We start from the raw sequence: 15,335 nt of genomic DNA, 5'->3' as shown, positions 1-15,335 counted from the left end.
CTTCTGCTGGGCAAGGTTTATTGTTCTGGTATTGCTGAGCAATTAGGATCAACAGTGGAGCTATTAATCCATTCATAAAACAGATGGGTTGCTTGCAGGCTCAGGGTGTGTACGTGTGACTTTCCCACTAAGAAGGAATGAGTTCAGCCTGGCAGGGTATGCTTGGATCAGGAAAGCAAGATGGATTCTGCTGTTGTTAGCTTTAGGTCCATGGAGCCAGGCTGAAAACATGGTGGCCTGGCTTCTTCCACTGCAGTGGCCAAAACTGGGCACACAAGGAGCAGCTGGAGCATGTCTGTAGTTCTGGCTCACACCCTTCAGAGATGTAGAATGCAAAGCTGCCACATAAGCCTTAGAAACTGTAAGCAAAGTCCACTTCTTAAGCAGATGTGTGAGAGTCAAATCTCCAGGCACCCTGGCAACCATGCTGGTGGTCATGATGTTCACATGTATGAAAAGTAGGGGGCTTTTCCTCACAGTTCCCCCCCTCAAGACCTACGTCACCATCTGGTGGCGAGGTCTTGCAATAACACAATGTCCATATCTGTAGTTGACAGGCGGCGAGTCCACGTAGCTTCAGGTGTCTATCGGGGTGTACCGTCTATCTAAAAGGGTTGGAGCCACTATCTAAACTACTCAAAAATTAATTTGGAAAATATTCCAATAGGCCAAAGGTTCCTTCCTTTGAATACTACGATGCAGGGATAATAGGTATTGGCAACATTGTAGGGCATACAGTATTAAAACACAGGGTTACAATCATTGAAATAAAAGTTGAGTTCATAAAATCATTACTGCTATTTAAACCAGATAAGTAACAAGAATTGATCTATAAATCACACACAATCATGACAATAATTGATTAGGAAAACACACAGGTACATTAGAGTTTTTGGTTACAAGTGAATCCATATCTTAACCTTGAGTCTTCTTTTCTTCTTCTCCCCCCCTTGATAAAAGGGAATTCTTCCTGTAACCCATCATGGAATTGGCAATGGTGCTTTTCTGCCTGTATCACTGATGGTCCATAGAGCAACAGTGGGCTTTGAGGAAAGAACCAAAAAGGAACCAAAAACATTCACACATGACAACAAGGAGATGATTCTGTACCATTGTAGGGAGCAGTGAAAGCTGATCAAAAATGCATACATTCAACCATGAAGAAAGGAGTCTTAAAAAGCTATTAGTGAAGTGTCCTCCTGTCCAGAGTGTGGTGACCAGTGAGCTTTTACGTCACAAGCTTACATATGTCATGTTAGGGGCCTGCATTGGGCAGGTTTGCCTATTACACTAATCATTCAGGACTTTAGGAGGCTTTTTCCTTGTCAAGGAAGGAAAGTAATATACACAATTCAGAAAACACAACCCCAAATATACTTTGTTGCAACATAAAACTTAAAATAAAACATTGTGCGCAAGGTTGGAGCTCCAGGAAACTGACCATAGTTTGGGGCGTCCCCCATATGATAAAAATAGTTCCACAAAGAAGAGATAAAAGAAAACTTTTGCTATAGCCTTGGAATATAATAAATTGTCAAAACAATAGAAAAACTGCAAAAAACAAAAACTGAGGCCTCAATAGAACAATGCTAGCTAGCTTTATATGAGAGGGATCATACCCAAAATGACAGGTGAGCTAGAGCAGAGAAATTAAAACCTGGACATTAGTGAGCTGATCAGGTCCCACTAAATCCAGTTTTTCTCTGGGCTAGTTCAGCTAAAACGATCTTGGTATGGGGGTCTCACATGTGAGCATAGATTTCAACAAAAACTTAACAAAACAAGAATTCTGAAAAGCAACATAATGGTTACACATACATAAAACAATTCTTAACAGGACTATCAACAACTCTTAGAACTACTGAGCATGCATTAGACTTGACTTGCAGGTCCAGATTCCCTGCACATCTATATTGAAAGAAAAGATGAGCAAACTTAACAAAACAGTTACAACATCCTAGAAATCAAATTATGGTTAATTCACCTTGACAAACAAATTAAGCAATTCATAAAAAGAGAAAAGATGGGGCAAGGCATCTGTGGTACCAAGAGAAAATGCTTAGTTGTTGCAAGGACAAGTCAAAAGAAAGACTTGAAGCACGAAAGCATATCCCCTGAAGAAGAAGCCTTTCATGGAGTAAAAGGCGGAACGAGGATGATGGCACAATGCTCCAGGTTTAAGGCTTGTGCCAGAGAACGATTTTCCTCTGTGCATACACAGAGTGCAAAGAATGTGTTGCTGGAAGGCAACATGCTGTCAGAAATACCAAGTAGACCAACATTTGAACATGATACAACAAGACTTGAATTGGGGAGCATTAATAGGCTCAGCCAACTGGTTATAGATGCAAAAATAACACAAAAGGACATTTAGTAGCAAGTAGAAAATCATGATTAGAAATGAACCCTGAGGAATCTACATTAAGAATCTAACAAGTTATTGCTCATTTCCTTGAGAACATGGAAAATAGAAAAGGGTTTTCGCTCAGAGAAAGTCTAGCTCTAACAAGATATATATTATAGGTGGAGGCAGAACCATCCATTTGTCATTATATTACTTAAGACCAAACAAAGATACTGAGCCCACAAGTTGGGGCCTCTTAAGATCATGTGGATACCTCTTTCCACAGGCAGACTGGATTAAACTAAAATTAAAACTCAAGATTCACCAAATAGCAAAAAGGGAAGATTGATGATGCAAATGGTATTCAGAGAGAAAATGAAGATATCAATAGTTGAAGTACATTTGAGGAATCCAGATTTCTAATGGAAACCAAGAGCTTGCAGGAATTCTGCCAACAACCAGAGTATTAGTCCTTGAGGCTTAAGAGAGAAAAAGCACAGGGAGAGGGTAATTTTACCCCCAAGGAAGTGTACAGATGTCCTTCACTTCTTGTAGGAACCAAAATTTGTGAGATAAAATTTTCTGAGCTCCAATGCCCAGCAAAGGGCCCACAGATTGCAAAGCAAAGCACTGGGAATGCCCAATAGACTTTGAGGAGCAATTTCTTAAAAGTGTTTCCCTTAAAATCAAAGCTACAAAATCTAAGTATAGGAGAGATTGGTACCAGTCACTAGAAAAATATTTTTAAGACTTAAAAGGTACAGCAAAAATAACAGAAAGAAAGCTTCTAATCTAGGAGAACTCCTAGTATTAGGGCAGTTTACAGGCAGAGGATTTTCTCTAGCAGAGAAGGATTGGCTGTAAGTAGAGCTGTGGGATGCCAGCTCCAGGCTGGAGATTTCTAGAAATTTGGGTCAAATTTGAAAATCACAAGGCATGCAGTCCATTTCCTTGGACACTTATTTCCTCCAGAGGCTTAGCCTCAATGTACTGGGGAAAAGGCTATGATTTTGGGAGAGACCTCCAGGTCCCACCTGGAGACTGGCGACCTTACAAAAACACAGTAGTATGCACATCTTCCACCCAGGTATTCTCTGGCTGGGAAGAGGCTGTCTCTGTGAGAGACTGCAATATAAAAAAAGTTTGGTAATGAAAAACTTTTGAAATTATATCTTTTTAGACCCAAAATCAGAAGATGAGAATTCAAAATAGCACAAAAAAAAAAAATACCTCAACTGTATTTCCACCCCCCCTAGATGAAGAAGGCGGGGAGGGTTTTAACAGACAAACCAAAATTCCTTCCCTCTTGGGTAAAGTGAGGGCTTAGCTTTAACAAAAGGCTAAAACAGACACAATGGATTTGGCCAGTACTCTTATCTAATCCTGATAAATTTTTACAAAGAAAGGTGGAGGAGGAGAATAATGAGCTTTCTGCCTGGGTGGGGCTCAAAATTGTAACTCTTTTCCAGTTTCTTTGACTCAAGCTGAATTTGGCTGATTTTATTTTCAAGAGGGTCTGCAGGAGATTTGCCAATCAGTACTACATTAGTTGATGCTGCTCTTGCAGCTGGAGGTTCTCCTTTCTGTACTTTCAGATTTAAATGACAGACTTGCCCATTTGAGGTTAGCTGTCTTGTGTTGCTGTGACCTTTGAGAAGGAGAGGCAACACTTCTTACAAGACAATGAGGCTCTCTCTCTCAAAGACACTGAGTTGCTTGTACCTTAAGGAGACCTGAGATAAACAAAAATTTAATTTCTCAGGGCAATGCATTTAAAATTCTATTCCTTTGCCTTAGTTACTTATCAAATCTTTACTGCTACAGATTTCCATTGAGCAAGAGGGAGAACAATTAGCATTTCTTCCTGATAGCAAGAGTGCTGAGCATTTGCAATACTTTAGCCAGCTCTATTCGGGCTAATCTGCAGGCACTCTGTACAAGCTCAGAGGCTATACCATTTAAAATTCATAGAACTGAGGCAATAAATATTTTCTGACTTTATAAGCAAGAGAGAGAAAGATGAACTTGTGAGTTTCACAGATTTTCATTCAGCCAATTTGAAAGTTAAAACAGTCAGTTTCTTACATTTTGCTCTAATTGTTTTGAATTAACAAAAACTAGTGCAGTCTCTCTTTCTCAGGTACTTGATGCTGGCATCTTTAAAGGGTTAAACTAAATATATATTACATCAAGCTCCCATTACCCTGCAGAGAAAACTAACTCTGCAGGCTGGAACCCTTGCTGGGATTCCAGGAGATCTCCAGGCCTCACCTGGAGAAATGGCCTGGTCTAATTGTAGTCCAAGTCATTGCTTGTATGTTTTCTTATTTAGTCAAGGGAAAAGGGTGCCCTTGTTACCTTTAAACCTAATAAAGCCAGACCTCTCTGTTTTAAGAGACATTCAAGTCTAGATGATAGATTTTCCTTTGGGTGGGGGGAGGTTCAGAGACAAAGGAACCTTGCCTGCCCATGTGGGACTACTATTCTCTGAAGTTCCACAGAATTCTGGCTTTCAAATTCCCCAAATGGGATGAGACAAAGACAGTAAATTTCTGGCGTAAAGGGCTGAGGCTTGCTCATGTAGGAGTGTCTGGAGCAAGTCCTTGCTAAAAGGAATACCTTGTGCCATGATTGTGGAACTCTGCATAGGCTCAGAGACCACATTTCCTTCATAATTCTGGGGTAAGAGAACTGAAATAGGGACTGTTTTCTCATTTTCATGGGGGAAAGAAGTCTGGGGCTGCACAGCTGGGTTTGCCCTGCCATGTTTCCTCTTATCCTGCACTTCCAGAATTTCCAGTCTCCTCTCTGTGGCCCTGCAAGACTCCAGGACATGTTGCAGGAGACTGGCAGTTTCCTTTTCTTTCCTACTACTAGCTTCTAACTTTTGCTGAAATTCCTGGTTTTTCTCAGCAAGCTGTTGGATTTCTAAATCTTTTTCATGAGTAGGATTTGTAAGTTTCCCTACCCTTTCCTTATTAGGGAAGTCTTCCAAAGCAGTAGCTTTGGGGAAGCTAGCTCCATTTTCTGCAAACCCTGGGGCTTTGGGAACCATGTGCCCTGGTGGCTTCATGGCATCTGAAAGGGCAGCAAGTAGCACATGTGTGGGCTGCTTATCAAACTGCCTCATGTCTGCTCCAGTGGCTCTAAGCTGGGACCAAGCTACCATTCTGACTTTGTCTCGAGGGGTCCGCTGAGCTGAGTGAGGACAGCGTCGCCTAGGAGCATAAGCCTGCTTGTAGAGGGGAACCCTTGGGGCAAGCTGGGGATGGCAAGAAGAGCTGGAACCAAGGCCATTGTTTTGGAACTTCCAGTTCTGGCTCTCTTTTCCATGCCCACCCTGCTCTTGATTATATTGTGCCTGAGTGAGCTGTGTTTCTAAAACAGCAACTCTTTGTTCAGAGACTTGGGCATGCTTTAAAGCATTCTCCAGTCTCCATTTGACCTCATGGAGAGAGTGGGTTAAATTTGCTATCTCCTTCTCATGAGCACTTAATCTAGCTGTGTAGTCTTCATGAACTATTTCCCTTTTTGCATAGTCAGCTTTCATTCTACTCTCTCTTTCCATAAAATTGCCAACTCTGTCAAGATTAGCCTCTAGATCTTTCCAGGTGGTGTTTACCAGGGCTGTTATGCCATAGCACCTCAAGGTGGGTATATTGAGACCTCTGATCACATCGGATATGAAATTTTGATTCTCATAATCTGGTTCCCCATTGTCTTTGGGTAATACTACCTTAGCTGCTTCTGCTAGGAATTTCTTCCTTATTAGATAGTTCACTGGATGCTCATCATGACCTTGTAAGGTCTGATGGTAGAAATCTTTTATATCCTCTCCATCCCAGGTGGCAGATAGTACCTCAGCCATCCATTCTAAGATGGTGGCATTAGACAGGTTCAGGCGATACATTACATTTCTTACTTTGTCTAGTTCAGGGCCTGAGGCGCATAATCTCAGCACATGGTTTAATTCAGTTAAGGAGGCTTCTTTGTAGTGAATTCTAGCGCTGGCCATCCACAACACTGAGGTGTCTATGTTATAGGGGCCAAGGAAGCTGGCAGTCATTTTAATGTCCTCTGCTCCCCAAGATCTGGTTTCCTTCACTACTTTTACAGATTCAGCTTCATTCTGTTTTCTGGCTGTGGTCTTTTTAGTGACCACAGGACGGACTGGGGCTGAGCTGTTTTTATTTCCTTCTACCACCTGTACTGTCTCCTTGCCGTTCCCATGTCTGGTGGTGGTCTGTCGAGTGATTACCGGACATACCAGGGCGGGGGCAGTTCCACTAACTTTGGTTGCCTCCTCATCCTCACTTTCCTCATCTGATGAAAAAGCATAGAGGCTGGATGGAGAAACAGCCGCTATAAGAGCATTTTTGCGGTCTATCTTATTCTGCAGGAGAGCGATCTCCTTTTTGCATGCCTCATGATTGGCTGCTTCTTTGTTTTTTCTCACCGCTTCTGTGGCGATCTCAACGGCATGTTGCAACTTATTATTTCGGTCTTTTGTTTGCTCCAGCTCTTTGCTCAACGCCTTTACCTGCGATTGAGCCTTATTTAGAGCGGACATGGTGCTTTGGTAGGCTAGATTTAAGGTGTGTTTCTCTGCTTTAGTCTCCTCTAGGCTTCGATTTGCATGCTGCAAGTCGAGGTCCAAGCTATTGCTTTCCGCCGCCAGTCTATTTATCTCTGCGGCGTATTTTCTATGCAATCCTGCTTTTTCGGCCTCATGGTCTTGCCGAATTGTGTCTATCTCTGTTGCATGGGTTTGGAGTAAGAGTTCCCTTTCCGCTGTATGCTTCCGGAACTCATCCTCCAGCACCTCTGCATGTCTCTTAAGGCTTGCCTCCAATTCTTGTTCCTTCTTTTCTGTCTGCACCTCTTGCTGTTCTATTTGCTTGTCCCTTTGGGTAAGCTGTTCCCTGAGTTGTTTATTCAGGGCTGAGCTATCCCGCAGGGCCTCAAACAAACCCCATGTTACCAAGAGGTCTTTTTTTCCAGAGCTGATCTTTTTATCTTTACTTAATTCATCTAAGGTCTCTCGGAGGGTCTGAAGGGGGTCTGGGCCTTCGCCAAAGGCTCCCTTCTTCCAAGGGTTATCTCCTTTTTTTATCAACCACTTCTCTAGCTTGGGGAGTTCTTCCTTCGTGGCCAAGAGGTCCATGGTATTACAAGGGTTGGATTCTTTCTTAAGTTCTAACTTTACTTGCAGGGCTGGTTTTCCTGCACTGTTAGGCGCCTAACCACAGGCCACCAAAATTAACTGATGCAGGAGCTTTCCCTGGCACTTTTCCTGCTTATTGGGGAGCAAAGAACTTGCAGGACACCTCTGTGTGTCTCACAAGTAAAGGAGGGAGTTGCAGGACCTTCCTTAGTTCTCTGCAACACTAACAAATGTTTGTGGCACGGGCTTATGGCCTTGCACACCTTGTTGAGCTCCTCAGGAGGCTTTTCTCTAGCCTCTGCCTCCAAACCATCAAAAGTCACTGGCCCTACACCTTTCCTTAGTGGGGCAGTTCTGAGTTTACCAAAAAGTTTTAAAAGTCTCAGAGCCTGAGTTTTTCCTCAGTTGGCCCTAAGCAAAAGGGAAATTTTTCGGCTGAGAAGAGTTCCTATCTCCTCAGACCCGGGACAAATTTTAAACCCTAAGGGAGAGCTTCTTGCTCCTTCCCCTAAATTCTCTTAAAGGCACAGCCAAGTGAAAGAACTAGCAGCATATTTCCAGATGCTTCCTGGCTCCTATGTGCTATTTTACACTTGGGCTGGCAACTTTACTTATGTTTCCTTTTTTTGTTTTGCCTACTGCCAATCTCTGATTGCGCTTCGGCTACAAAAAAACTAAGATCATCGAGTTCGCCAATGGCAGGGTCTCGGCCAAACCCTAAAGTCCTAGAGTCAGCTTAAGGCTGCACTCGGCCACAACTAAGTTCATCGAGTTCGCCAACGGCAGGGTCTCGGCCAAACCCTAAAATCCTCTCCGACAATCTGATCACACTGGTTTTGTCACCCCTGCGTTCTCAGGCTTGTCGGGTGCCTTATACTCGCCTTGGCCTAGGCTCGTGTAAGGACTTAAAATGTGTGTGTGTGTGTAGGTGTCTGAGTGTGTATGTAGTGTGTGTGCGTGTGTGCACTAAGCTCTAAAGAAAAGGGAGAAGGGAAGGGCGCTCTTTCCAGGTCTTAAACAATCCTAGCCTGTCCTGACATTCCCTCCCATGATAGACGCGTTTAGAAGGCCTCGGGACGGCGGCCAGACTTCACGGGACTTCCCCCTTGCGTTCTATCGGGCTCAGTCCTCTTTCGAGGTGTCTGGCCTCCTAGGTGCGGCTGAGAAGTCCAGTTGAATGATAGAAATGGGAGCAGCCCAACCCACAATTTATAGAAATGCTCGCTAGAGCCGTTCACACAGAACTCATTCACTCAATCACTCACGCAATAGCCTCGCTAGCAAGACTTTCTGAACGGTGCAACCTTACGTCTGTCTGTATGAAGACACGCGTGTGTTCACACAAACAGGATAATGCCAACGCTTTCTCCACCAATTTCTGTTAGGGAAACTGCTCTCAAAATGAGATTGGGGAATTAGATTGAGAGACAGTTGTCCCAATAGGAATCTTTTATTATCTGTGTATACGAGGCTCAACCGATCAGAGAGTCAATGCTCAATAAAAGACTCTAATTTAATAAAAACCAATTGTAATTTATTTAGAATAATAGTTCTTTCATACAAGGTAAAAATACAAAACATTCACACATTCATACAGGTCTAGGAAAAATAGATAGATTGATAGGGACACATATCAGGGTAGACATACAGGGCGATATTTACCATCGTAGTTCTTCCAGGAAGGTTCCAATGGCGACATGAGAGGACAGGGGAAATGGACCCAAAACTGTGGCCAGAATTGGGGATGGATCTAGACAGTGGAAGGTGGGTTGCTGAATAGAAGCACCCATGAGTGGAGTTGGGTCAGAGGTTAAATAGACTCTCTTAGACCCCTTAGGTGCTGGGAGGAGCAGGGGGAGGCTCTATGATGACCAAGGAGGCTGGACATCCCTTGCTGACACCTAATTGGATGCCAGTTTTGACCAATGAACTTCACCTTAGTCTGGTGAAGCTGGAAATTTCCAAGCTGCAATGCTGCCTGGGGCGGCTCCAAGGTATTAGACTAGGGTGAGAATGGAAATGGCTGGATACTTAAGATTAAATGGGATTAACTAGGAGGGTGACAATAGGTAATCAAATGCTGGCCTAGGTACCACCCGGGTTAGACAAAAGACTTGATGGAGACAGGAGATGTCCTTCCTCTTTCTCATCTTCTGCTGGGCAAGGTTTATTGTTCTGGTATTGCTGAGCAATTAGGATCAACAGTGGAGCTATTAATCCATTCATAAAACAGATGGGTTGCTTGCAGGCTCAGGGTGTGTACGTGTGACTTTCCCACTAAGAAGGAATGAGTTCAGCCTGGCAGGGTATGCTTGGATCAGGAAAGCAAGATGGATTCTGCTGTTGTTAGCTTTAGGTCCATGGAGCCAGGCTGAAAACATGGTGGCCTGGCTTCTTCCACTGCAGTGGCCAAAACTGGGCACACAAGGAGCAGCTGGAGCATGTCTGTAGTTCTGGCTCACACCCTTCAGAGATGTAGAATGCAAAGCTGCCACATAAGCCTTAGAAACTGTAAGCAAAGTCCACTTCTTAAGCAGATGTGTGAGAGTCAAATCTCCAGGCACCCTGGCAACCATGCTGGTGGTCATGATGTTCACATGTATGAAAAGTAGGGGGCTTTTCCTCACAATGTGGCCTAATATGCAAATAAGATCCTGCTGGGCTTTTTCTACCAAAAAAGCCGACTGGCGGTGAAGATGGGATGAGCCTGAGGTATGTAGAAAGGACATGTAGATATGGAGTCTGGACTTCAAAATAAGTTTGAAACTACAGAAACATCAGAGGTTACATCAGCCCCAGTGCAGAGTCATGGTCACCCACAGTGTGACAGGGTACGACCAAGATATCTGCAGGATTACGTCAGCTAGTGGAAGGGATGTAACGTACTGGCCTCTTTGGCTTGCTGTACTATTGGAGCTCAGTTCTTAATTATGCTAATTACATTCCATTCCTTGCCTTGTTGTTTTAGCTTTGGCTTTGCCAGCTGCAAAGATACTGTATTTTATGGAACTACAATAAAGTTGTTTTATCTCCTTGAAGTGGTCTCTCTTTTCATAAACCATGTCAGCTGTGACTTGACAGCACTTTCCACCACCACTGGCCTCAAATTCTGGAGTTAGCCAGGATCTCTCTGGACCTTTGGTGCCTTCTGACCTACAAAACTGGCAGAAGCCTGTACATAACTTGCATGTGAATACGTGATCTGCTTGGCTGACTTCCAGCACAGTGGACAGGGATGTCCTGGAGAAAAAAAGTGGTCAGCTCTACTGCAAAGTCTTTGAACACAATCATGTATTAATATGCTTTATATGGAGGCACACCATTGGTCTATCAAAGTCAGCATTATCTACTATGATTGGCAGTGGCTTAGAAAAAAGCACTGATGATACCAGGGACTAAACCTGGGACATTCAGCATGCAAAGCATCTGCCACTGACATCCCCACTCCCCCAAATTTATACTTCAGACTTTGTGGTACAAGATCCAGCATCGAGGGCATGAAATCAAGCTGGAGGCAAATAATCTTATAATAAAAGATTCAATAAGAGACATAATAATTTACAATTAATGAAATTAATCAACTGTGCAAGGTGGTGACAATACTTACTAGAACTAATAACTCGTAAGTATTAGAATGTCACGAGCCCTGTGGTGCAGAGTGGTAAAGCTTCAGTACTGCAGTCAGAGCCCTCTGCTCACAACCTGAGTTTGATCCCAGCGGAAGCTGGTTCAGGTAGCTGGCTCCAGGTTGACTCAACCTTCCATTCTTCCGAGGTTGGTAAAATTAGTACCCAGCTTGCTGGGGGGGGGGTGGAAAGTGTAGATGACTGGGGAAGGCAATGGCAAACCACCCCATAAAAAGTCTGCCATGAAAACGTTGTGAAAGCAACGTCACCCCAGAGCCGAAAATGACTGGTTCTTGCACCTTTACCTTTTTTATTTGGAATGTCTGCTCCAGGGGGATTTGTGAGGTTGGGAGCTATGCTTTCTACACAACAGAAATACCAAAATTTGAATTCAGCACTGTAGGAATGAAGTTTTTTTCCCATCACCCATCATTCATTGTGGCAAAATAAATTTATGCAACATTGGTAGAAACCTCATGTTTGCCTGGATATAACTTGGGGATAGGGGATGGGAAGACAACCCATGAAACATTCACTACTTACTGCACTTTTTAGTGAGATAACCAGATTTGTATTCAGTTGAATTCTGACAGTTCTTCTGTTACTTATTAAGACACTTCAGCATTAAGAGCTACATAGCATCTTGAAACTATTGCATAATATAGCTATACCAGCCTTTGTTATGTTTCCCTGGGAAACTATGGGGAACCAAGTACCTACCATTCAAGAACATTCCTACCCTGCAACGATCACATGCAGGCCTCTGACCATATCCTTGGATCTGGAAGTCCTGCCACTCAATCCCAGATGTATGCGGTGCTCATTGTAGAGTGATTTGATTAATGCCTTGTTTAATGGATGGCCCAGGGTAGCCCAATCTCATCAGATCTCAGAAGGTAAATGGGGTCTGCTCTTGTTTGCACTACTTGGATGTGAAACCACCAAGCAAGTCCAGGATTTTCGCACACAAGACATGCAATGGCAAAAGTAACTCTCTGCTCATGTCTTGCCTTGAAAATCTAGGAGGGGTCGCCATGCGTTGACTTGTTTGCATCGTGAAGGCACTTCCCACCATGATTCTGATTAATGAGAGGCACTCCTTACTCCTTCATGTGGTCCCACCAGGGCTACATCTCAGCGTTTGAAAAGCTAGGCCTATATCTAGAAAAGCTGGATTAAGTGCTATCTGCTGTTCTCAAGGGGAAAAGAGATGGGCTACTTTTCAAGAATTAAAAAAAAATGCTTCGTCAGGATTTTCCAACTGTTATACCCGAATTTTAACCATAGCTCTGTACCTGTCAAGTGCCGCCCGGCTTCAGAACTGCAGCAAGAACTAATTCTGTCCCTGAATCGCAGCACTCTACACCTTCCAGCCACATCTGTGCCCTCAGGAGCCAGCCTGCCTGCTCTGTACACAAAAGCAAGGGGAAATGGGTAGCAGGAGCGGCTGCCCCGCAGGGTCTCAGGGCAACCTCACAGCACAAGTGGGTCTCAATGCCAGCGTGTGCTTAGCGGTCAGGAAAGGGCTGGCGAACAGCTCGCTCAGCGTGACCTAGAGAGCCGCTCCCCCCTCGCCCGTTCCGTCCCACCTTCTGTGAGATTCCAAGTCAGGTGGCGACGACCCGGTAACATCCTGCCGCTCTCGCAGTTGGCGGCTGCCGTTACAACGGCGACGGGAGTGGGCGGGTCGCAAGCGCCATAGGCCCGGAGGACAAACAGGGCGTCTTCTGTTTCGAAGAGGGGAGGGCGAGAAAGGCGTCAGGAGTGGCCGTTGAGCTATTGGGTAAAGGTGGGGCGTCATATGGACAAAGAGCGTCACTTCATCATGCTCTTAATGAGATGCCCCCAATTAAGCTGTAGCGGCCCGGTGGCGCAGAGTGGTAAAGCAGCAGTACTGTGATCTGAACTCTCTGCTCACCGCCTGAGCTCGATTGTGGCGGAAGCTGGATTCAGATAGCCGGCCCAAGGTTGACTCAGCCTTCCATCCTTCCGAGGTCGTAAAATGAGCTTGCTGGGGGGAAAGTGTAGATGGCTGGGGAAGGCAATGGCAAACCACCCTATAAAACGTTGTGAAAGCAACGAGCAAGAGTCCAGGAGCACCTTAAAGACTAACCAGCATAGTAGCACTCTGTAAGGACTAAATATCCTCTGTATTTTTATGCATCCTCTCCTTTCTCTTTTCTATAATCCTCTGTAAGGTTTAGAGATCCTATGTATTTTTTTGCATTCTTATCTCTCTTTTTTCTCTTTTGAATAATATAATTGAATACTGTTTGCAATATAATGAATATATAGGTATAGATTTTTTTTCAGACACAACGCCTCTAAGAACAACATATTCGTATAGTATTTAGATACAGGGGTGTTGAACTGATTTGTTATGAGGGCCAGATCTAACATAAATGAGACCTTGTCAGGCTAGGTCATGTTGGGCTGGGCCATATGTGACCCTATTAGATTAATTTGCAGAGATATAAACTTTATAAAGGACACAGGCAAACATAATTATTTTTTTTTAAAAAAAAAACCTTAAAACATGCTTAAAACATTAGCACTCATTCTGTTTTAAAGGTGGTTTCTTTGTATTTCTCCCATGGGATCTAGGGAACTGGGCAAAGGAAGCTCTGACTCTTTACAACCTTCCCCAGGGGACCAGGGGGAGGGGAGCCTCAGCCAATAGAAGGAAGAGAGGCTTGGCTCAGTAGCTCTGCTGTGTGATTGTGATAGCATGGCAAAGCAGGCTATCCTTCCCCCCTTCCTCCTCAAGCCTCAGCCAATGGAGAAAATAGTTTTGCTCTGTGGCTCCTGTGTGATTGAGCAATCCTTGCAAAGCAAGCTGTTTCACAGAAGGAAGCAAGAGAAAGGGATAAGGAAGCAGATGACATCCAGTTGCTCAAGGTCCTGATAGAGCCCTCTGGGGTCCTGATTTGGCCCCAAGCCAGATGTTTGACACCCCTGATTTAGAAGAACATATAGTAATTGTTACCTGTACACTTAAGGGAGAGGTAGATGAGTGTCATAAAGTTAACTTTCTCACAATTAGAAACAATTATCTTACACACATCTCCTAATTTGATGTATTTATTGCTTCAAATATTGTTTCCCCTTAATTGGATCCATACAGCTGTTGACCCTGTGCACTTTGCTTGTTGTCCCTGCTTTGTCTTCAGAATGTCTACATGTTATATGCTAATTTGTCCCCCCCCCCAATGCTGTCTATAAGTCTAAATGATTTTCTCCCATTCCATTGTATCTGAAGAAGTGTGCATGTACACACACAAACACTTATACTTTGAATAAAACTTAATTGGTCTGAAAGGTGCTACTGGACTCTTAACTTTATTTTGCAACTTTGTGGCAAGGCATGAGCTTTTGGGAGTCACTGCTCAATTCAGATCAGAAGTGAGCAGTGACTCCCAAAAGCTCATGCCCTGCTGCAAAGTTGGTTAGTCTTTCAGAACAAAATAAGTGAGCATGAACTATCATGAATTTTCAGGTTAGTCTTTAAGACACTATTACTAATAAAGGGGAAGAACTGGGACAGTGTGCTCCTATGCAGCATCTGTAGCTAAATTCCGTGCATCTGGGGTTGAGAGAAAGTTTTTCCAGTGGATTGGGTGTGACATTTGTTGCAGCTGTGGGCGCTTGGCTTTTTATATAAAGCTTATTGACTGTCCTTTTGAGCACAAGGAAAAAATCACCAGACCCAGTGGTGCTTCCCTAACAGAGAACCCTATTGAACCTGAACCAAATTCTTCCACTGTCAGAAGCACAGTCATGGCTATTTTCAAAGTATGCTATACAAGAGAATTAGTGTTTCCTATTTCTAGAGAACAGAAATAATTCTGATTAACATCCCTAAGTGGGTGGGTTTTTTTTGGGGGGGGGGGGGTTGTACTCTAGTAGGGTTTTCACATTTCCTCCCCTCTAGCAGGGCGGTTTTAATAACAAAAAGTAATTCAGTATGCCTAGCTTCTAACCAATACACAGTATTGAGGAAAAGAGACCCTTAATAAATTCATGCCCATCCTGCAACTAGGGTTCCTGCCAAGTCTGGGTTGGAAAATTCTTGGAGATGGAAGCAATAATAATAATAATAATAATAATAATAAATTATTTATATCCCGCCCTCCCCGCCGAGGGGAGGCAGAGTTTTGGAAGAGAGGGAGCTCAGCAGGGATGTGATACCATAGAACCCAGG

At 43.8% G+C, this 15,335-nt stretch overlaps 1 protein-coding gene across 3 annotated transcripts in view; it reads right to left on the bottom strand.

Annotated features, from left to right (window-relative positions):
* Nucleotides 1-15,335, bottom strand: part of CIMAP3 (ciliary microtubule associated protein 3) — a 47,603-nt gene that overhangs the window by 18,300 nt on the left and 13,968 nt on the right. The window contains exon 1 of one of the 3 annotated variants that reach the window (XM_060233270.1): nucleotides 12,724-12,863. The exons of 1 other annotated variant lie outside the window; for it this stretch is intronic. In XM_060233270.1, the coding sequence (XP_060089253.1) occupies nucleotides 12,724-12,766 (43 nt within the window). In that variant the 5' untranslated portion in view covers nucleotides 12,767-12,863. Of the gene's footprint in view, nucleotides 1-11,854; nucleotides 12,687-12,723; nucleotides 12,864-15,335 lie in introns of those variants that run through there. One more of the 3 variants, XM_060233272.1, reaches the window with a different exon arrangement.

Source organism: Heteronotia binoei, chromosome 2, assembly GCF_032191835.1.
Source record: "Heteronotia binoei isolate CCM8104 ecotype False Entrance Well chromosome 2, APGP_CSIRO_Hbin_v1, whole genome shotgun sequence".
NCBI classification, from domain to species: domain Eukaryota; kingdom Metazoa; phylum Chordata; class Lepidosauria; order Squamata; family Gekkonidae; genus Heteronotia; species Heteronotia binoei.
Note: the sequence above shows the minus strand (reverse complement) of the source record. Positions and strands in the feature narration are given on the sequence as shown.